Genomic DNA, 23,493 nt, shown 5'->3' on the forward strand with positions numbered 1-23,493 from the left:
CATTTTCAGGTAGCTCAAGGTATTAAAGGATGTTTTGGTAGTGCTTTTCAAAGTAACATGTTTATACCGGATATAGGCGCACCATTATTTACCTTTCAGTTTTCAGATTCACTGTACCTTTTCAAAAACAATTCCAAAGCAACAGTCCCCTAAAATGCCCATTACACTCTGTCAATATCTCAGCTGAGAACTGAGAAATTAGAAGACAGAAAAAACCCAAACATGTACCAAGAGAAAGAACTGCCCCATTGACGATATGCTTCTCCTAGCCAACCAGAATTTTCCCAGAAGTGATGCTCAGAAATGGCAAGAAACCTTATAATATCTCTATAAAAATTAATTTTACAGAAAATTGAGTTAAAATTTTCCAAGGGTAAAAAAAAAATCCACAAAAATTACAGAAAGCTTGAAATATACCTTATCTTTCAATTTATTTTGAAAATATAAAACCTGTCAAATTCTCATGTCAGACATGCAGTGCTCTCTAAAGCATATCTGAGATTAAAATCTTTTTCTCCTTGGGAAGCGTATTTTTTCCAGCAGTTGAAAAAAGCCATGCCATGCTTAGCTTAACTGCATCCCCTTAATAAACAAGCACTGAACACCTCCCCACACCTGTGATTGATACTGAGTCTCCTAAATAGACACTGAATGCCCTGCCCAGCATATGCAATTTCTAACATTGATAGCTTAAGTTCTACTCTGCTGTAGTTTTGCAACTTGATGTATATATAACAGATCCCAAAATTCAAATGGCTAGTTTAGCGATAATTATTTATGTCATTCTGTGAGACACCTAAATCATTTAGAAATAGAAATCAGAAAACACACTTGGGAAAAATGTACCCTTATCAAAATCGTATTTAATTTAAAGGCTCCTGGAAAGGCGTATTTTATTCCTGAAGTTGTTTGTACTGGCACATGAATGCAAGTCCTGTTACAATGCCACCCCAAAATTTATGGGCTCTTTAGCATAATGCACACTGACAACAGTTTTCAAGTGTGCGATGGAGACAGCTGACTTTTCTCTGAAAATGAAAACTGTATGTTGTCTATAAAAAAGTGGTATATATAAAAGGATTTGCCTTTACCAGTGAAAAATGCATAAAAATTAATATCAAAAAAACCCACAGTAGTTTATATCTAGCACTCACTGCTTTGATCAACATATCTAAGTCTTTAGGTTCGAACGTGTCAGGATTCTGATGGTTCAGGTGCTCAAACTGTTTAAGGAGAGCCTGATGATCTATGCCAGTGTCTGAAAGAACAAGGTACAAAAGTAAAACATTAAAATAAGTTTGAATTCAAGCAAGATCAGGAAGTTAAAGCTTTCATATGGGAGCTCCCTGAGGACTGGATAATTTTTTCACTGTTGGAGGAAACTATAGCAACACTTCCAAAGTTGCTTCTCCTGAAGATTGCCAAACTTGATAGCAATTTGCACTAGATTCCTTCTGATGTGTCAGTGTTGCATTGCACGCGATAATTCAACATGCACAAATTAAGGCTTGTGTTTCAGCAAGGAAAAGTACAATCAATTTCAGCTTCACAAACTAAGAAAAACATTTTATTCTCTTTTATATAAATGAGATAGTTGAAGTTATGTGCAGTATCAAAGCTAACGATTTGCATATTTTTCCTGAACTGGGAGAAGTCTGACTCTTCTACTGCCCTCAACATTTTGCAAATGACTTATATCTGGCCAAAGATGTATGTGCAATATGGTGTAAAATCATATCAAATCAGATAAGCAGATATTAATATTTCATTTGTGCAAAACGAGAAGTGCAAGACAGTGGAGTCAGGTCCTGCGTCTAAAAGCTGCAAACATTTCTCTCTTCCTTATGACAGGAATGATACCCAACACTATCAATACACAATGCACTAACAACAAAACACATTTCTACAAAAGGCTTTTCTAGCTGTTACCATGGTTTCTGACTGCTAATAATAATGCTATCTTAAGCAGTATACACTTTGATATGTATAACAGTTTCGACAACCTTTTACTAGATGGCTTAGCAAAGAATATTTTAGTTGTTTAAAAAAACTGGAAAACACCATTTTGAACATGTTATTCTTTGGCAAACTATCTGTCTTTGTTACACTCAATGCTGTGTTTGTATTATCACAAAACAGCAAACACTGGCTGGGGCAGATTTCAACCATCATTCCTCCCTGGTGAGATCACAATTTCTGTTGAAATATATGTGCCTTAGACTATTTTAGAAACATTTTTAGAAGTGTAATAATAGTCTTTAAAAAAAAAAACCAACAAAAACCAACACCAACCAACCAACCAAAACAGCCCCCAAACTCATTTTCTTCCATTTCTTATATTTATGGGAAAAGACTCATTCTATTTGACAGTATTTACTTGCCACATTATTGTATTATCTGAGACCCAACCCCTAACATTCTTCTGTTCTGTACTGATCAGTCTAGTAAGATCTTGGTGAAAATGTTTAAAAACACATCTGGATCAGGGCTGAATATATGTAGAATATAATCTCAAATTTTTTTTTTTATTTTTTTTAAAACCTGATCCATCTGAGAGGGAAGAAAACAGGGGATTTGTGTCTTTTTTTTTTTTTTTTTAGATCAGATAGAAGACATTAAGTGGTGTTATAGGGAAAAGATTAACAGAACAAATAAAAGGAAATCAAACAGCTCTGCCTGCTGTTACTATAGAATGCTCTTTTGTACATGTTCCAAGACGTTGCCTAGGTGTACAGATGCAGTTGTATTTTATAGATAATCTGGCCATACTTGTTGTATGTGATGTGAAGTACTCACTGGCAGGGCTGATTATAAACTGTACAAAATGTTTTCCCACTCCTGATGTTTTCATGTCTTAGTAATCATCTGAATATTTTGAACTGGAATAATCTGTTCTTGTTCTTTCCCAAATGGAAGATCTCACATTTATACTGTAAAAGATCAGATCTGTTGGGGGGAATTATTCTTCTAAAGCATGCTCTGTTAGTTACTCTTGATTTATGAAAGTAGAGAGGGCTAGAGGTAATCAGTCCATTAAATTACTAAAAAATTACAAAATACACAAAATTACTATGTACACAATCAGGTACCATTAGCTGCTGTCAACTAGTTCACTGTGAGTGTCACCATGTTGTCACTGGACTGCTTGCCTGCAATAGGAGCATGAGACAGGGCTCTTGGCAGCTAAAGAGCCGCCTGAGGAAGATGAACATGGGGTCTGGCAGGTATGTGAGGCAATGCACTGACTCCTGCGGAGGGGCTACCGCTGCTTTGCACTGCTGAGCTACCAGTAGACTGTACTCTCTGGACGAGAACTTTCATTAAAAGAAAGCAAAGGTCATAAAGGTGACCTGATGCCCTCAGCTGACTCTATATAATTATTCATTAATTTTACTATGATAGTACCTATAGACTTCATTGGAAAGGTACTACACTGTAAATACCTTTTTTTCCCAAATTAATCTGATGCTTTCCTGACCGTAGTAACATCCCCAAACACATATTTGCACATGCATACTTCTTCAGTCTACTTGCCACCTCTAAATTCGCCTTAGCCTAGAAGACAGTTCCTTATTCTTGGAGTATTTTAAATTGATACATTACTTATTCAATTCAGTAGGATCCGTCCCCATAACTTGCAAAGATTTTTAATAATAGAATAATCTGCATAGGCACATTAAGCCCTTTTTATTAGAGCTTCTGTGTGAAAAACAGCATTTCAGAAACAAGATAATGCAGTCCATTATTAGGACTTTGTTTATGAGCAACTAATTCTCTTCAAAAAGAAACCACTAATAAGAAATTTACAGAATTAGTTCTAAATGTAAAAAATCTTCAGTAATAAGAAATAAAAAGGGATAGCACCATTTCCCACACAAACATACAGCAATCAGAATCATTAGAAACCTGTATACTTTATTCATTAGAAGAAATTGCCTGAGTTTGTATGATTTCATTAGCAATTAAGAAAACGCTACGGAGAATTTTTTTCACTCCAAATGTTCTTCTTTACTCAGGAGCTTAAAACTGCCCCCAAAATAAGAAAAATATTCTTCTAAATCGAAATGTTCAATATTTGTTATAAATCTGTACAATAACTCTAACTTGTGGAAAGGGGGCTTAAAAACAAAAAAAGGAAAACTTTTGCGTTGACTGTAAAAAAAAAAAAAAAAAATCGTTTTCTACCCTATAAAGACATGAAATGCTATGTCATGTTGTATTCTTAAACATAGTTCTACTGTGTTACTAGTTCTCAGTGAGTAATCTATAAATTGATGCACTACAAAAATAAAAAGAGGTTCAAAAAGGATTAGGAGTATCTGAAAAATCCACTGCCAGAATCAAGTTTAGTTATTTATAAAACACAGATGGCTCTTCTCCCCACTTTCCTATAAAGATGGATCTTTACTGGCCCTAGGCCAGCTCAGAAAGGACACTCACCTTCAGCTTACAGTCATTATTGTTGACAACAAAGCATAACTGATCAACTTTGGATACCTCTCCAACACAACCCCATCTGTTAACTCACCTAGTTAAATTTTGTATTCTTACCTTGAACAGAATCCATTTTAGCTTTAATTAACATTCTTAATCTTGCCACCTCTTGTCTTTTTAGTTCATCCAGCCGTGTTCTCACATGGTGGCTTACTAAATCAAGCTCTCTGCTTAGTTTTCCACTCTGTCAAAAAACAAGTTATGTATAAAAAATAGAAGAAAGTAGTCTTTACGATTCCCATTAGACATGAGCTGCAAGACAGCAGACTAGTGGCAGTCTTTGGATATGCTGTAGCCCACACTGTAAGAATCTCAAAATTTTTTCAAAGAGCAGATTCAAATTTTTTTAAGCCTATGGTTATAGAAACAGGAGGAATCCTAAAAGCTTTCTGAAAAGAGAATTTCTAAGTATCTTGCTCCTCCAAAGAGCAAAAGCATGACCTTTAAGCAGCAATACCTAATAATGTTTAAGTGACAAATTTCTTGATCAAATGTTCTCAAATTAGTTCAAAACAACTGTGAGATGTACACAAAGTGCTGTGTTCTTCATCCACTTGATGATAGCTGTAAGACTTGAGAGAGAGAAGGTACAAGCACAGCAACAGCGAACAATATGTATTGCATGAATATTTATCAGGATCTGGAAATGGATAGTAACCTTCAAGGGTTACACTAGATGTAGCACAGAAGAAAAAGGAGCCAAAAGCTGCCAATGGCAACACGAGCAATTAAAGGAAATGCAAAAGGCAGGATCTCCTCTTTAAGTCTGTCACTTTAGACTGTTTCCTACCTGTCCCTTGCTGAATTTCTAGCTCATAAAGGGGAATGCAGAACAGCCACCACCTAGAGCCAGGAACTAAAGTAGAAAAGACAAGAATGTGGTAAGGTTTTGGAGAGAGTGCTATATGGATTGGCACAAAAGAAAGGACAGCAGCAGAGAAAGCCAGAGGTCTATTTTATTCCTATATACACTGGCTTTATCTCTAGTACAACTCCTCAATTTCCCCCGACTCTAAAATTTGTCTTGTAATCCTCTTCCATGTCATCACATTCGTTTGTGATACACTATCTTAATCTCAGAAGGCAGATATACCTTTGTGTTCAAAACAGTGTTCCAAGTTACTCAGCAGGCAAGAGCGAGTGAGAGCTACGCTTGCAGCTGATTTGATGTACATGAAGGTTCACCTCCCTGTATGAAGTCTGAAACTGGCTTTTTAGTAGATAGGCAGAAGGCAGAAACTATGCATTCAAGCATACGTTGTTGGGGGTTTTTTGTATGCTATGGCATACTCTTTAATTAGAAGTTCTGCTGTCCCTTGACTACAGACAAAGATCTAGTAAGAGTTAAATTCCTAAGTAAATAAGAATGGGAGGAAATTTAAGCTCACAAAAATTGAGAGGAGTAGGAAAAAAAGAAAAGGAAGAAAGAATACAACATACATGGCTCGTGATTATGGATTTAATTAACCTTCATTTAAGTCTTTTTTTGTACATACCTTTATTTCCTCTATGTCAGCAGTCTGGAGTTTCTCCCTGAAATGCTTATCTGTTTCCAAGACATCTATTACTTGCCTGAGATATTCATCATAATAAAGTCCTGTATCCTTCAAAAAAAGAACGTGAAATTGAGAAAAGAAATACTACCAAACATTTCATTTTGTTTAAATACAATTAAACTGAAACTCAGATCTCAGCAACACAGGCATTATATTCTCTTACATATCTTTGTTTTCTTCTGATTTGCATCATTGCCCTAAAACAACTTAATCTTGTGATTCATGTGTTTCAACAACAGACAAGGAAGAGGAGAAAAGTGTTCAGGAATCCATGTAATACACAAGCATCTGTCATGTTAATATAGTTGTTTTTTGTTGTTGTTTTGTTTTGTTTTTTCAAAAGTGTAATTCATTCATTACTGTTCTATTTGAAACACTGAACTGGAATCACTGAGTGGAATTTCCTAAGCCACCACTCAATCGCTTGAAAGAAGTCTCTGTGGAACAGTAAGCACTTCTTCCTACTGTAAGCTGGGGAACTCCTTCCATGTGTCACCTCACCTTTAGCCCCTCATGGAAAAAAAATAAAAGAGAACAAATTTAAAAAGAACCTCACCACAATAGATGTATGACAATACTGGCTAATATTAGTTTCCTTCCTGCAAGTAACTCCAGTAAAGAACATCTAAATTTCAGGAAGGTAGTTTGCTATAGCCAGATTACTAACAATTATGAAAAAATATTTAATTAGATAAATTTCATTACACTTACTGGACTTTCTACCTTCTCTCCTTCTACGTGGCCTTCTCCTTTAACTTTTGTCTTATCTATGTCTATAGGTACAGCTTCCAAGGCCATTAGGAGACATGTCATCAGCAAAATACACTGTTGGGGCAGGACAGATAGCCGCTTCATCTGAAATGAGACCAAGTCACAAAAAATAACATAAATGATATTATCATACTGTACTGATTAGAATTTTTTTTACGTTCCTACATAGATACCTGTAATAACCCACTTCCCAAATGTTCTACTGCTCTCAAGGAACACTAAAACTCAAAGAATTAAATAAAGCTTTAATTTTTAAAGGCCATTATTATACAAGCAGGTTTCCTCAGATTACCTTACAACTGTGTGGCAAACCTCAGTTGTACTGTAAACAGTAAGAGGTTTTTAACATGTTGAAAGGTATTATCAGTGGCTCCGCAGAACAGGTGGGAACATCCAATGTTCATACACTTGTTTAGGATGGCCAAGTGTTGCATAACTAATACTGACATTCCCACTCTGATCATGTTTTTCCTGAAGTTATTGGCAAACTCCTAAAGATAATCATGGACACTGAATCAGATCTTAGTGTAGTAATGCCAGTTGTCTTTATGTTTCAGCAATGGAGTAGTTTGCCTAACTTGGATCCCCTCCAAAATTTATTTGCAGGAAGAATATTTTACTATCCATGTTATATCTGTATGTCAAGTTGACAGAGATTCCTGAAAAAAGTGTTCACACTACCTGAAATTGTTGCTCAGGCCGGGGCTTTAGGTCTAGGGAGCCAGTCTCCCCTAGACTTTCTTTGGTATCTTACACGGGGCTAACTCACACATAGTTTGTGAGCACTGAGCACTTTGAGAGTTCTTGACCTCTCTCTTCTCTCCCTCTATCAAATTTGGTTGAAAATACTCAATTCATTCAGAAACTGGTAAGATGGAATACTTAAACAGTGCGAGTACAGAAAATCCAGCTAAAAAAGTAATGATGGTAATCCAACATCTGACAGCGAAGTCAGGCTCTTGAGACAATATAGCCAATTCAGCCTATGACAGTCCACAGTCTCTGGATATTCTATAAAAAGCTTGAGCAAACTCCAATGTTACATAAGTAATATAAATAATTTCCTGGAAAGTGAAAGTTGCCAGTCAAATAATGTCTAAAATTAGCTTAAATATGTCAAAGAAAAGGATGTAATATTTAAAAAATGTGCAGTCAAACAAACCAAAAGTATACCTGCTACAAGGAGAATTTCTGTACAAGTGCTTTAACTAGCCATGCAAGTAATTCCATCAAAAGTACTTATGTCCACCAGCAGGAAATCTCTTTTTTTGGGGCGGGGTGGGAGGAACAAACTTTAATTACAGTCAGTGCCAGTTTTCCTGACTACATGGCTCTGATACTCAACCGTGAAGCATTACTTTTGCTTGGATTAAGCTGCCCTTTTACTAAGGCCATATATGCAGATAACATTAAGCATTTAATATTAAGCATTGCTGACACCCTTTATTCATATAACTATTACATAAAAGAAAGCACTCTTATTAAGAAAAAAATGAGAAATGCATATAAGATGTGCAGAGATATCCTTTCTTTTGTTGCGGATGAGGCAACAGCTAGAGATAAAAACATATCTACCTATACATCTTCTGTTTAGTGTGTCAAAGGCTCAAGAATTACAAGAATTCTGTGAAACTGTTTTTTCTTAATCACATCTTCAGCAAAAAAGAGTCTAAATGAATTCTGCTCAGTTACAGCAAATACTTGTTACTTTCGTGTAAAAAATGACTAACATCTGATCATTACCAGACAGGATAGTAAGAGTTATTTTTGTTGTCATATTGAGCATATTAGATTCAATGTCAGCACTACTGTCAGATCCACAACAGCAAGTCTGATTAGCTTTGCCTCAGTCATTCCTTTAAAGCAAGCAAACATGCAAACAAAAAAAAAACCCGTCAGATCCAGACTGATTTTCTGAAACTAGTAAGTTAATTTCTACACTTCCACACAAGCTGCTAGCTTGCAGTGACTTTATACAGCTGATAAATGAAGGAATGAAGGAGTTAGTTATTCACTATCACTTTTACAAATGCCAAAGGTCTAATACTTCAGATGTTTTTAATTACAGAATATTGTTGTAAAAATGCTGTGTCTAGGTTTGCAATTTCATCAGGATTTAATCACAGAAAATGATAATAACTAACAAATAGTAGGTTTTCAAGTCTCCTAATCTTGATGTAGATGCCAAGACTGAATATTTTTGAGTACTAACTGGATGACTTCTATAAACCAAATCACCAAGTTAATGGACTTGCCCAGAAGTCTCCCTTCCTATCCTCATACTGGATCTTCAGGCCAGGCTAGGTTACTAGGGCAGATTAACAATGCTGCTGGGAAGTCCTGAATTTGAGCTGTCAGCTGAGACTGTTAGTGGCACAGTTCATTTTATGTATCAGTGGCATGGATAACATTAAGTTTATATATGTTATGCAGGCCATCAGTTCTTTTAGGTGGCAGACAACTATCATCTTACTGTCACTGAATTTTTTGTCTTGCATGGACAAGATCACCTAATTTTGTCCTCCTTTTTCTAAAAGTAGATTGCCGTATCTGCTGTTAGAGTCAGTCTCTGAACACTGTTTCTTGTTATTTTGTCCTTACTAAGGCATTTTGATATACCTGTCAACATATGAACACATCTAGATCACCACATAGGCTTGAAGACAACAAATGGAAACTGGAAATAGCTTAACCTATGCACCAGGTTGGATAGAAACAGAAAATAGTGTTTCTGTAACAGACTACCTGTAACATGACAAGTATGGCAAGTAGGTCCACAGATAACATGTTGTGTGAACCATCTCTGCTCTGAACCTGTCATCCATTTACCTCATTCAATGAACCCCCTAAGTTCTTGTATTGGAAGAGATGTAAACAATTTATTCTTAAGTACCATTTCCATATTATAGCTCTCCAACAGTGATCATACACCAGTCCTCACTCTTCTAGCCTAAAGGGTGTTAGCTTACCTAATGATTCCTTTTACAGAAGTTTTTCCAGACCTTTGATCATGCTTGTTAGTCTTCTCTGAATCTTTTCCAGTCCTTTAATAACCAATTTGAAACAGAAGAACCCTGGGTGGCCTAGGCTATGCTACAGATTTTATCAGAGCATTGTTTCTTAACAAGAAAGGTTTATAAATTCTACAGGTAGGACTAAGAATATTTGCAAGGTGATGGTTCACTCCAAAGTAGACTGAGATACAGTTGTGAGGAAGCCATTGTGCTTGCCTTTTCAGATGAAAGAAACAGGAAAGACAGTAAAAGTAAGGCAAACAATTCAGTATCTGTCAACTAAGTGTATTTAAAAAATGAATAGGAGAGAACTGAACCTCAAAATCTACTTTGAAAGATTCTGGATGAACAGCCTGGGCAATAACTTCTCTAAACACAGAGCATTACTACAAAAAAAATTTACAGGTAAAACAAAAGTCCACCTTGCTGAAATTCTCACAGAGTATGAATGGGACAGTTTAGTAAACTGGTAAGTGAAAGGCCGTAAGTGTGCAGGAAGTCTAGACAATGGATATGAAACAAAACTAAAAACCCCAAAGTATATAATAAGTATACTCTCAGTATTTTTAGAAATATTTTTTCAAAAGGTTAGGTATGTTTGAAGTATTTATTTAAAGAAACTGTAGCTTCTGATAATGCTAAAAATTGGGACCCCGATAGATGGATAAATATTTTTTCCAAGCAAAATATTTTCATATATACACAATATTACCATAAGCCACTCTACTCATGTAAGGTGTGTAAACAGTGTTTTTGAAAATCACATGTGGCTATTATTTGAGCATGGTCATTTCATGTAAGACCAACAGGTCAGGTAGTGAGATGAACCATGGCAGAGAAGCCATGTGCTAGCCATAGTTACGGCATTGATTCATTCTTTGCCCATGGCACATACTGAAGCCAACACTTTCAACAATGATACCTGGTCTTTGATCCATTTTAAAGACATAAATACTCTTTTTAAAGCTGATGACCTACATCTTCTAGTAATGTGAATAATTGTGAAGATGGGGATTGCCAGTTTAGGCCAAAGTGGCGTACACCGTTAAACTTTTAAGACTTTTTCCCTTGCTACTCAGGAAAACTGATACATAAAATGTCCATGCTGAACTGAAACAACTGAGATATAAGCAACCATGTTGGTCTGCCAAACCTCATATTAGGGAGCACTAATCTCCAGTGGATTTGGGATGGGCAACTGCAGCTGTATCATCTTAAACTACCCCTGCAGTAGTCAGCAGAGCTTATCTATCAAAAGCCCTCATCAAACTAAGTGCCATTGGATCTGCTGACTTTCTGTGGGATTTGTGCTCATGGGCAATTTGGGTTCCCTTGGAAATACCATTCTTTGTAATTACACGCTGTCATACATAATGGGAAAGACTGGATGATACCACAACATGTTCTTCACATCTATTTGACATAATAAGCTGCTCTGAAAATAAGGCTATCTACTGCCCCTCAGGCAGTTTTGTTTCAGGTTGTGCATAGGTTGTTTTTATCGTAGCCCGTTTGATAAAACAGGCCAAAAAATCCAGAAGTACCAGGAAGAATTAAAAGCAGAGAAGACCAAAATGGATAAGCAAAAGATATCTCTATAATTACAGCTGACTTTGCTGACTACTATGCTTAACACAGGATTTCCCATAGTATTTTGAGGAACTCCACTGTTTACACAATCTGTGCTTTAACAAGCAAATTGGAAATACATTTATTACAATAAAAAATAATTACCTAGTAAAGACAGAGTTATTGTGTTTAGGTATCTATTAGCCCAGGACTATATTCATCAAAATTCCCTTAATAAAAGCAGGTGACTAAGACATGTGTCAGCCTTTAGAGTGTGACAGTCACAGCCGAGTCACTGAGCACATTCTACTCTGACGCGTATCAGAAGAGACAAACCAGGCCCATTGCAAATTCTAATATTAATCACGTGCAAGAAAAAAACTCAGTGTGATTCTCAAATTCAGGAACTAGAGGGAAGAGTGGCAAGAGGCAACATGAGAGGAAAACTGGGGTTCCAGCTTTTGTTCCACTAAACACTTTACTATTAAGAGTTCATTCCACCGTCAGCCTGTTGCCAGCTACCTTCAAGAGTTCCTGACTTTTGAGAAACCCATTCCTGGATGACCATCTCTTCCCAGTCATTTTTGGGTGAATCTATGCGTCTGACCCAGGAATGTGGTTTCTTCTGTAAGGACTCAGAGCCACCAAGTTCAACTGACAATCACGGTGTCGCAGAAGAGGAGCAATGTCAAGTTGATAATTGTCATCAGGGGTACATAATGCACAGCATACATCCTCGTGCCCGGCCATAGGTGTGTGATTTTAGTCAAAGACATGTAGCCCACCTAGATGAAAAGGTAGCACAACTCTAATCTCCTTGTATCAGAAACCAATCTCATCTTTCCTAAAGGGATAAACAAACATTTCTACTTGTAATATATCAAGAGAGCTAATCATAAAAGTAGTGCTCTAGAACTGACAAATACTGTAGTTTATAAACAAAGCTAATATCCTAAGCTTTCAGGGAAAACGAAAAATAAAAACCTCTCTGAGTATAAAGTATTTTTAAAAAAACAGAGCAAGAGCCAAGAGAATGAGATAGTCAGCAGAAAATAGAGCCACCGATGTACTTGCATGAACAGAAAAATACAATTGGAAAAGAAAAGCAGCAGGCTGTCTGCCAGCAACCTTGATCTTGATCCCACTAAAGTTAATCACAAATTCCTATCAACTTCAGTGGAACAGTATCGGACATTTGAATTATAAAGAGCTATGGGCTTTGAAAGATAAGTACAAAATGCAGCTTCTAGAGTTTGTTCTAGCAACATTAACACAAGCAACCAGACATACCATTAGCACACCTGTTTTACAGAACTGCCAGGTGTTTATAATATAAACCTGAAAATTTACTTTTCATTAACTTAACACCTATTGCCCAGAAAACAGCATTATTCTGGTACTAACGTCTCCATCACCTTCCTAGCAAAGCACAAGTATTTTTAAGGGAGTAACACCCAATGTCAAATTTTCTAAAACTGAGATAGGCAAAAACACATAGTGATATCAGTGTGTAGCATCTGCACGTGTAGAAGCTCAGCAGATGATTATGAAGTAACATAGCACGACATTGTAAATGTCATATTGTATGTTTGCACTTGCCAAATCCATGCATACCTTGATGGGCAACGTAAACATAAGTCCAGACTTATAGAATACACAAATAAGCCTACCTATTCATAAAATTTCACATATGCCTGCTGTATCTAATATGGAAGTAATTAAACCTGTGTGAGATACAGTGCAGACATGCAGGATGATAGCAATATTCTCTAGTCATGACTATACTGTGACTTCCTATTTTAATGCTGTACATTGGAGAAGCGAATAATCTTCATATGCAGTGAATTAAAAAAAAACAGGAAAGAGATAAGAGATCTACTGATTTTCATCTTCCTAAGAATATTCTAACCTCAGTACTAAAATGAGAATATTAGAAATATTATGTAAAGTACTCCTTCAGCAGTTTGAGCATCTGCAGTCTGCATTCATCTCTCTGAAACAGTGATACACCTGTCCATATATCACAGTTTAAACAGAGAATGTTTAATGCCATGGGTTTTTCCATTTCTTTAAGAATTATTTGCAAAGATATAAATTGATTAGCTCATAAAATCTTAAAAAAAATACATTAAATGTTTGAAATTAGGCAGAAACAGATTATTCTTCTGCCATATTTTCTGTTTGGAAACACCTGAAGTATCAGTGTTAGTTCCTCCCTGTTCTTTCAGGAGAACTTGCAGCACAGACACTGTAAGCTATCATACCTTAACCAACAATGAAAGTCAATTAATCTATAGTTAATGCATCCTCTTCACAACGTTAGTCTAGTGAGTTAATCCAGTATTAGCATGGCTAAAATGTGGCAACAATTTTGAGAAGGAAGTGCAAAAACATGTTTCAGCTCAAGATGCTAAGCTAAACCTTTGGTTGCGGTGAAGACGTCTTTTCACTAGGTCACCAATCCTCTAGATATAGATTTCTCATTGAAGACATGAGCAGAGAACAATGTAAAAAGGGAAATGGCTACAGTCTGCAATAGTTTTCCCTTTACAAGTTATCTTTCAAAATACAGAAACACCTGCATACTTTTCTTCCCAAATGAGAATTCATCCTTTTAAAAGTTAATATGTAAGCATCGTTTTTCCCTCTCCTCTTTCAGTAAATGTCCCATCCACACAAGCAGCAACAGTTTTCATTTCATTATCCTTCAAGTATTTTTTCTCTTCTGTCAAAGTTGTCCATTAACCCCATAATTCAGATGTTGCTTCTTTTTTTCTAGCCAAAATCCAAGAGGTTTCAACCTGGACATGCTGTCCTAATCTTTTGTTAGAATACATTTCATGCAATTCTCCGCACCAGGAGACATTCCTTATTTTTTCAAGAAGCATTTTAACACTGTACGTAAATATAGTTTTATATAAAACAGTATTCTTTAAGTACATAAAAGCAGTAGAATCCTTTCTTCTCATCCTGTTTAATTCTTTTCTTTTGACGTGTATTAGCTACATTTTTCTCACTGCACTTTTATCTGCTTCATTCTCTTTACAAAAGTTGGCTGATAGAACAGCTTCTTTTTTCAGCTTCTTGGAAAAGACAGCATGCCTCAACTGTGTAGTACAACATTTGCTGACAGAACCTTTTTTAAAAATAAATATACTTCATCTGTTTTATTGAGTCACCCAAATGCTGGAGGATACTATACAGTAACACAAACTATGAATGCTCAAGTGGGAAAGCAGCAAGTACTATTTACAATGCAACTGTATGTCCAGAAATAAAGATGGCATACAAGCAAAACATATGGCCTGCTGCTACACATGCTTAGCTCTGTCATAAGTGAAGTTTGAAAAGAAAACTGTTTTTTCTTGTTGCAATGTTAATGGTTCATTATTTAAAAACCTCTGTGCACATACACAAATACACATACATACTTATAATACTACCTGCCTCCAAGGAACTTCCCTATCATTTCATAAAAATAAGTATCAGTGTCTACAAAGCTATCTTACTAACTGAAGAATGCTGAAATGTTAGTCTTGTTTTTAAAAGGAACTTGCATGATTTTATCAATTCTTTTCAATAAAGTTGGCTAAACCAAAAAGATTTATGAAGCCAATACTCAAGCAAACACTTGTATTGAATTCAAGGCATACTTGATATAACTCCTATCAACCTCAAAAGCAAAATAAAAAAAAATAATTGCCACTACAAATATAGCTTCCTGTACTATAAATTCAGTTCCCATATAGAACAAAATATAACAGCACACTTGGAATCTCACAAATTCATTTTGTATAACTGTCAACAGCAATTTTGTCAGTGTTAGCATAAAAAGCAACCTCATTTCAAATATGCTACTACATGCAACCAAAGTATTTGCTCAAACCCTAATCTCAAATCAAATAGCATTTCAGTTATTCTACTAATATGGATTTTGCTCTAGTCAATAACAAATAATGATGCTAAAGTAAACCTTGAATGCCCCAGGACTTCAAGGTACTTTTTTCCCCTTTGAAAGAAAACACAAAATAGCTCACAAGAATAAGTCTAGATCTAATGATACAGAGCCAGATTTTTAAATATTTAGGCACTTAATGATAGCTGCCTAGTGAGATTTATTCCCATAATTTGCTAATTAACATTGATTTCTACGTGCTTAGGAATCCAAATATGCATAAATATGCCACTCTTGTTTTACAAATAATATAAAGCATGAGAAATGTTAAAACAAAAAGGGTCTATATATTTCCTGAATTACCTGTGATGAAGAATAATATTTACAACTGAGTATGATTAAAACAGTTCTAATAAAATGCAGTTTCTTTCATTCTTCTAACTGTCAAATCATACATAGTAAGCAAGAGCAAAAACTGTCGAAATTAACATGAATTTTGCCTCCGATTTCATTCGATTTGGCTTAAGTACCTGGCCATGTTTTTAGTGACCTACAAGCACATCCCTTACCAGAAGGCTTGTGTCTACTATGTATCTATCAGGACCTCCTGAGAGATCTCTTCTGCTTACTGAGCAATCAAATAGACAAGAGCACAATACCTCACTAGATAAACGCCTTTGTTGCACAGGAGTTCAAATCAAGGCAACACTGCTATCGGCTTTTAACTTAACAGTAAAGGATTTTATCTTTCCTTTGTAAAGCACATTTGTTTAGTCAGTATATCACTAGAAGTATAGGTCAATATTTCCACACCTCTGACATTTGAGTCAATATAGTATTTTACATTTTTTATTGTCTCAGAGAACTACTGCTCTCCCCTTTCATGACTACAATTTCAGTTATATACGTATCAGTTGGGGGCAGCTTTTGACAGAAAACCTTTAACTTGGCTTATATGAACTGAAAGTTTATGTTCAGCAGTACTACCATTACTACACAGTCAAGTTATGGAAACTTCTCCTTAGTCTTAATAAAAAATAATTCTTTTTTTGTTGTTGTTGCTTAGTTTTTATTTGCCTGATGGGATTTTCTGAACATAATTTCAGATGCCAAATAATGGTATCTCAAGCTGTATTACAGCATCAAGTCACAAGCAAATTTACATCAGATGCCTACATTAGGTGCCTTCGCATACAATAGCTAATGGAAGATTTAAGCAGACCCAATGGGCAATATTAATTTATAATTTTGCTTTCCCCCTTTTTGTTTAGTTAATTATCTTGGTTAGAAGTGAATGAGATTCACATAGTTCTACTACCACACAATTTGTTTAATGATATAGACATGTTATTACTTTTTTTAATATGACTAACTTTCTTATTCTAAAATAAAATATTGCCACCATCCATAAGATTACAGTAGTGAGTAAAAAGGAAAATACTTAATCACAGTTAGGAGGTACTATATGTAACAGCCCATGGTGGATGTTGCACTGTGACTGTACGAGATCATTGTGTAGCAAATACCAGTAAAAGATGTAAGTGGATCTAAAGTGCTCACAGAAATGTGGGCTTCTCCCATAAACCTTTTGTGAGTCTTAAGTAAGGCCCATAATGGTTACAACAGCACCTGGTTTCAAACAATTTTCAAACAATTTTTTAGTGGCTCTTCATCTCCTATCCAGTCTTCAGAGCAGGAATCTTTCCTGTGCTGCTCTGTTTAGTTGAGAGGGACAGTCACTTCAGAATTCGGGGTAGAACTGCACCAATACTGAGGCAACTACAGGCCTTTTCTTTAGAGTGGGAGAAAACAAGATGACAAAAAAAAAAAACCCAAAGCAAACCTCCACGTTGAACTCGATACCATGGTGTACTGGTGCTTCATTGTTGTTACTGTGATGGTCTAATTTTGAAAACGCTGGACGTTATTTCTCCACAGCAAATACTTGCAACTCAACAGAGGCTTCTTCTCCAACAGGCTTACTAAAAAGTGTTGCCAAACGTGAACTCTTTTGGAAACCATAACCACATTCATTTCAGGAAAAAAAGTTACCTCTCTACAACCATGTTTCAACCTTTTCCTCTTTTGGAATACTTTCTGAGTACAGCAGCTAGCCTGACACTAGAGTACTTTACCTACCTCCTCCAGTGGTACTACAGTAAACATAACGCTGAAAAGCTGTACCCTTTCTAGTGAAATCAGTCTAATCTTCTGGGCAAAGCAGCCTAAGTTTTTCCTGCGGGTTGTGCAGATACCAGCCAGTCGAGGTTTTGCCGCTGCTGCTGCTGCTGCTGCCAGGTATGCATTGATTTCTCCTGGTGCTTTAGAGCTAACTGCTTACGCGTCCATCAGCGGGGCTGCTGAAGCGTTACTTCCTGAAAAGCCACCGGCTCCGGCGGACGGCACCCGTGCGAGAAGGCCGGAGGGAGGGAGGGAAACCCGGGCAGCCTCCCTCCTGACGGGCGGCAGGACGCTCTCGGTCAAACTTCACTTCTCCCCTCATACCGCCACCGCCCCCCCCGCGAGAAAGCCCCTCGCCTCGCCGGCTGCTCTCTCTTGCCCGCCCGCCCGCCTCCCGGCACCGTTCCCCCCCCATTACCGTTATTTTGTGTTTTCAAATCTGACAGCAGGGAGGGCGGTTAAACCCCCACCAGGGAGAGCACGCACCCCCTCCCCGGCCGCCCCCCCCGCCGGCCAACGGTTCTCCCTGACAGGAGCTGCCCCGCCGCGAGGCCTCCGCTCCGCTCCGCGCCCGCGGGGCGCCTCCCGCCGGCCCCCTCCGCCACCGAGGAGGGTACCGCCGCCCCGGGGGCGGCCCGGGGCGGGCCATGCTACCTTTCGGTCCCCCTGCGGTGGGAGAGGAGCCGCTGCTTCTTAAGGGCGAGGTGTCTCCTGGGCGCGGGGATGAAGGGGGAGTCCCCCGGGCGTCCTCCTGAGGATCTGCGGGGCTCGGCACCGTGGCGAGGCGCGGTAGGGTACGGTACGGTAGGGCAGGGCAGGGCAGGGCAGGGTGCGGTGCGGTGCGGTGCGGTGCGGCGCGGCGCGGCGCGACAGCCCCACAGCACTCCGGCGGCCCCGGCTCCCGTTGCCATGGGGACAGGTCCCGCCCCCCGGAGCGTGGGGATTGGCCGGGCCTGACCCCCGCTCGGGCGTCGCGGAGGGCTCTGATTGGGCAAGCGGCCGGACGCCGAGGCGAGATTACGCGAGAGGCCGGGCCGCCGCCACGGCCGCCTGCGCCGAGAAGGTACGTGGCGGTCGCCGGGGGGGCGGGCCCCGGCCGCGCGCCTCTGGCGTCACGGGGGAGGTGGGAACGCGGGCACGTACCTGGGCGGCGCGGGGGGGGCCGGGCTGTGGCGCTGGGCAGCCCCGAGGGGCCCGTTAGTCGGGGCGGGGGGATGGGGAAGGTGCGGGGAGAGGCGCCGGGCCCGGGCCGGGGCGCGGTGCCGTCTTCTCCACACGTCCTGGCTGCCCGTGCGAACGGCTGGCCGGCCCGGGTGGGCCGCCCCTCGCTGCGTGGCGGGAGGAGAAGGTGTTCCCGTTGGCTCGGGCCGCGGCGGGAGCGCGTCCGTCCGCCCGCCCGCCCGCTGCCGGCAGCAGCGGGTCCCCCGGGGACGGGAGCTCCTTCTGTCCCGCAACGCCGTCGCTTCCCTTGGTACCGCTCGTGAAAACCGGCTCCTTCGGGCAGATGGGCTTTGTGCAACCCTTCTCTTGGCTGGAGTAAATCCTGACCGTTACGTGTCCGGTGCCGAACTGACAGATGGGAGTTTGAAAATGTATTTTCAGGCATCCTTTTCCAGGACTGCTCCTTCTTTTTGCTGTTTTTTACCCCTTTGAGCCTTACTGTGTTCGGACTTGGTTTTCCCTTTCTATTAGAAACAGAGGAGAAAAAGAGGGGTGGGGGGAAATCTTGACCTCTATGCAGATTAAACAATTTAGGAAACTATTTTTGGCCTGCACATTTGTTTATGCTTGGGGTTTGATGTGTGGTTTTCCATTCCTACCCTGTTTCAAAGTGTCGTACCTGTTTTTTTGGTCTAATATCTTCTGTGTGTTCTACCCTGCAGCCTTGCAAACACCTGTGCAAACACTAAAAGTGCTCAGTAATTATTCAGAAAAGTTATTTTTAGCAGCTAGGTAAATACCAGCTGTAACAGCAAATACGCTATAGTTCCTATAAAAATAACTGTTTCTGGAATAAGCATAGATTCTAGTTGTAACCTCTTAACAATACTGTAAGCCTGTACTCATGTTTAAACAAAGATGTATTGACATGTGCAAAAGTGAAAAACTTTTATCACTGTGCACTGTATTTCTGTTATTCTGATTTACAGGACAAGTATCTACAAGTTAAGTTGGTTTTTTTTTTAAGGAACTGTTGCAATAGTTTATACAAATGAGAGGAAAAAATAAATTGAGGGATTTGCGCAGTCTAGGCAAGATACTCAAAACTGTTATGGAGTTTTGAATGCTTAATTATAATGAGAATTGGAGTCCAAAGCAGTGGTTGAAATTGTAGCTTCTGGGTTATGCATGTGAAAGAAAAAATGGGAATGTAAACTGTCTATAATGACATCTGCGGTAATAGAAAGCTATTAAAGTAATAGGGCTGACACTAGTTGGAGCTTTCCCTGTCTCTCAAGGAGATACTGTTCAATACTAAAAAATCATTTTCCTACACTATTTTTCACTTTAGAAACAGAGTTTTGTGGTCAGTTAGCATTCCTTACTAGTTTGTAGACTCATTTGGGGGACCTGGAAGCACTGGAATTTATTAAGCATAAATTTGTACGCACATGTCACTTACCACAAACAACTTGCAGCAAAAAACTGAGTAGCTGTTCTGATGGGAACAGTTGAAACAAACGTACAATGATACTTAAAATTCAGTTGAAAGCGTGCCACAAATATGTGCAAAAAGAACCTGTAAACTTGCAGCTCCGCATTTTATCCGGGTAAACCACAATGTTGCACAAGGAGAGCCAGTTGGGACCGGACCTTTTGACATGTAACCGGCTCCACAAGCATGACTTGCTGTGGGCAGGGAGATCGTGCTCTGCCTGCGTGGCAGCGACCCAGCATCCTCACCTACGTGTCGTCAGGAGCCAGTTACATGATAAGGCAGGAAGGAAAGCCTCTAGTGCGCTGGGTAGTGTTTGGCCGTAACTGACTTAGTTGGCCTTCTGGGAACACGATCACCCTCACTTTTTGCAGCTTAGTTTAAGGTTATAACCTACAACATGCTGCTCTGCCATACTGTTTTGTCTTCTGTATTTGAACAGGTGTTTGCAAGGCTGCAGGGTAGATCAGTTTCCTGCTGGAAATATTAAAATATATGCACTTTTTTTTCTGCCTTTACTAGCATCAGTGAAGGGGAGCATGGGGGAGAGTTGGAAATTCTTTAAACAGCTATTGGTGCCAAAAGGAAAAAAGCTGTGTGGAGCTGTGCCCTTGATGCTATTGGTAATATGGGACATCCAATGTTGTTTTTCCCAGTAAGGCACAATGTCAAGCTCTTCAATGGCTGATTTGGAATATACGATGGTAAAAACATCCATGGCCAGTTTATGCAAACATCCTGTAAACCAACAGGGCAGGTGCCCAGGCAGTAGTGCAATAGCTGTACTGACACCGGTCAATACATGAGAAGCCTGGCATATCTGAATGCAAGAAAATTCATCTTGGTGTATACTATTAGACAAAATACGCTCACTTTAATGCAGTGACAAGGTTTGTTCTGTTATGATTTCCTGCTTTATTTCTAAGTTGGTTTTTAAATTTCTAAAGCAGGTTTTTCTTCTGTTATAAGTTACAAGATGATGTTAGGCTTATTGAGATTGACAGATTCATTCTCCTTTTTCTGGCTCTTGCCATTTCTTTTTTTCTTTCACTTAATTCTTTTGGGTTTGTATGTTGGTTTTTTGGGTCTGTTTAGCTCAGATCTCCCCTGGCTTTAGCCACACAGCTTCTAAAGCTGTTTGATTGCTACTTTAGATGGTTTAGAAGATGCTTTTTGGATTCTTAAATGTCACACCAGTTTCAACATGCAGGAAGCTGCGGGGTTTGAAAGCTGCTAAGGATTTCAACATTGCAACGGAAGCGGTTACCTTAATCTGAAACTGAGAAACACTGTTCTTAACGCTGGACATAGTATGGCAGAGTGAAAGAAAGGACTATCTTTGGCTACTGTTTTGTTACCCTGTTCCACTACGTTGGAAAAAATGGGTAGGATTTCAAGAGGCTTCCTATGTATCAGAGTGTCCTTGATACTTTTTCCTGGTTTGTTTTTTTTTTTTTAATTTTATTTTGTGGAAGGTTATTGATATAAAAACTCTCACCAGCAGAACAAAGAGTTAGGTACTCACATGTCTCTGAAGCAGTAGTCCTAAACTTTGGCTCCTTAATCTCTCTCTTCTGTCTCTCTGCTCTGGGAAACACAGTGACAGATGCTACTTTTGCCATTGGCAGCAGCAAATGTTATTTTCTCAGAGTAAAAGTGGGTAGAAAGGCTAACTTACTAGCATTAGTATTTTAACCACAGAGTAAGCTGATAACTTCAAGGCTGGTGGCAAAGTACTCCCCCCCCCCAGTTCTGTCTATTGGAAGAAGCAGTAGTGGCAGAAGCCATATTGTAACTTGTTTCATTTGAATTAGGAAAAAACCACAGAAATGAGAACAGAGTTTATTCTCCATGCCTCTATGGCTGTGGCAATGCTGGTATTGAAAAACTCATGCTTAACTAGCACAACGTGTGGTTTCCTGTGAGGTGTACAAGTACCTGCTGGCCGCAGAGCTGAGGCTGCTGAAGTCATTCACTGTGTTTCCCCACAGCAGTGAGTTCATAGACATAACCACAGACGTGAAATTGAAATAAAATAGTGATTGTAAAGAGTGTCATGGTTAAGTGCCTAATTTATCTGGTGTGGGAGGGCTGTTGACTTCATATGAAAGTGGCAGGCAAGAAGGCAGTTAATTCAGTGATGGGACTCTGCTGTGGCTTATATCTCCTTGAGGAGGCATTGGTTTCAGAGGAGTTATACGAGTTTCTACTTAGCTTAGTGTATGGCCCAAAAGTTTTCTTTTTCTAGCAGACCTCTGCCTGGTATCTTTCTCCAGTTTGAACAAGTACAGCTCATGTCCTCCCTGAATAATACTACCTTTTTTTTTTTTTTTTAAACTCTTTATCCTACTGTAGTTATTGGTTCCATGAGCTTATCAGTTATGGCCATATCCTGGCTTTCAGGAGACTGTTCTGTACCAGAATTACCCATTTTGTGGGTGTTGTCTCCTGTTGTAACAGGGTTAGCTTTTCTCTCAACAAAATTACTTCCTTACATTTAAGCCCTGGTACGAGTATCCTGGCTAAAAAAGGAGTAGAGGAATTATGCTGTAATTTTAGCAATTTTTTTTTTATTTTGTAGTTTGTCTTTTACACAGGGAAGAGTTTGCCAGATCTTCTGTTGTTAATTCATACATAGACAGTCTTACTTTAGTAGCAGATATATGGAACTGATTTATTATTCCTTGTACAACTGAGATGAATTTACTGAGGCAAGATACATCTTTCTGTTACAGAATTGCAGTAGCATTGTATATTACCTTTGGCTAGTAGAAGCCTTTCTAGGAAATGAAAGTAGAACAAAAGACTTTGTATAGAACTAATCCAAATGTTGCAATTCAGAGCTGAAAATTGCAGTCACTTTTAAGAACCCCTTCCAGGCTGGGAGGAGGGAATATTTCTAACCTGTGGTTTTGTAAGCCAAATGTATGAATTCAGTAATAAGTTGCTGTGAATTAAACCGCAACATGCTCTTACAGTGTTGTAGCTATTCTATGCTAAATTTGCAATACCTCACCCCTTAGTAGAAAACACAAGCAGCAAGATTTTATAGTTTTAAAAACAAATAACCAACAGCTGAAAGATGATAATTTTTTTTTTTCCTTCTCTCAGGTCCCAAGCTGTTGTAAGGCCTGCTGCTTGGAGTGGAGATTTCTATCATTGCTTTGACTATTTCAAGATTGTTTTCACCCTCTGTCAGTCACAAGCTGATAAGTACTGTAGCCTAGTTAGTTATGCTACTTACTTTTCTCTCTCCAAAGACTATGTGGCTATTTCATGTCCGACTGGAACCTGCTTTTACTGAAGGGTGGAGAACCTCTGGGTAGGGTGGATCCCTGGCTTTCTGGGGCTGTGCCC

At 39.0% G+C, this 23,493-nt stretch overlaps 2 protein-coding genes across 2 annotated transcripts in view; one reads left to right on the forward strand and one right to left on the reverse strand.

Annotated features, from left to right (window-relative positions):
- NUCB2 (nucleobindin 2) overlaps nucleotides 1-18,393 on the reverse strand; it is a 31,120-nt gene extending 12,727 nt beyond the window's left edge. The window contains exons 1-5 of the mRNA XM_075047982.1: nucleotides 18,135-18,393; nucleotides 6,762-6,905; nucleotides 5,991-6,098; nucleotides 4,552-4,678; nucleotides 1,155-1,258 (exon numbers count right to left, since the gene is read on the reverse strand). Of these exons, the coding sequence (XP_074904083.1) occupies nucleotides 1,155-1,258; nucleotides 4,552-4,678; nucleotides 5,991-6,098; nucleotides 6,762-6,905 (483 nt within the window). The 5' untranslated portion in view covers nucleotides 18,135-18,393. The remainder of the gene's footprint in view (nucleotides 1-1,154; nucleotides 1,259-4,551; nucleotides 4,679-5,990; nucleotides 6,099-6,761; nucleotides 6,906-18,134) is intronic.
- Nucleotides 18,394-18,490: 97 nt separating this feature from the next.
- PIK3C2A (phosphatidylinositol-4-phosphate 3-kinase catalytic subunit type 2 alpha) overlaps nucleotides 18,491-23,493 on the forward strand; it is a 76,762-nt gene continuing 71,759 nt past the window's right edge. Inside the window, exon 1 of the mRNA XM_075047987.1 lies at nucleotides 18,491-18,543. The gene's annotated coding sequence lies outside the window, so the exon portion shown is untranslated. The remainder of the gene's footprint in view (nucleotides 18,544-23,493) is intronic.

The sequence above is a fragment of the Buteo buteo genome, chromosome 16 (assembly GCF_964188355.1).
Source record: "Buteo buteo chromosome 16, bButBut1.hap1.1, whole genome shotgun sequence".
NCBI lineage: Eukaryota > Metazoa > Chordata > Aves > Accipitriformes > Accipitridae > Buteo > Buteo buteo.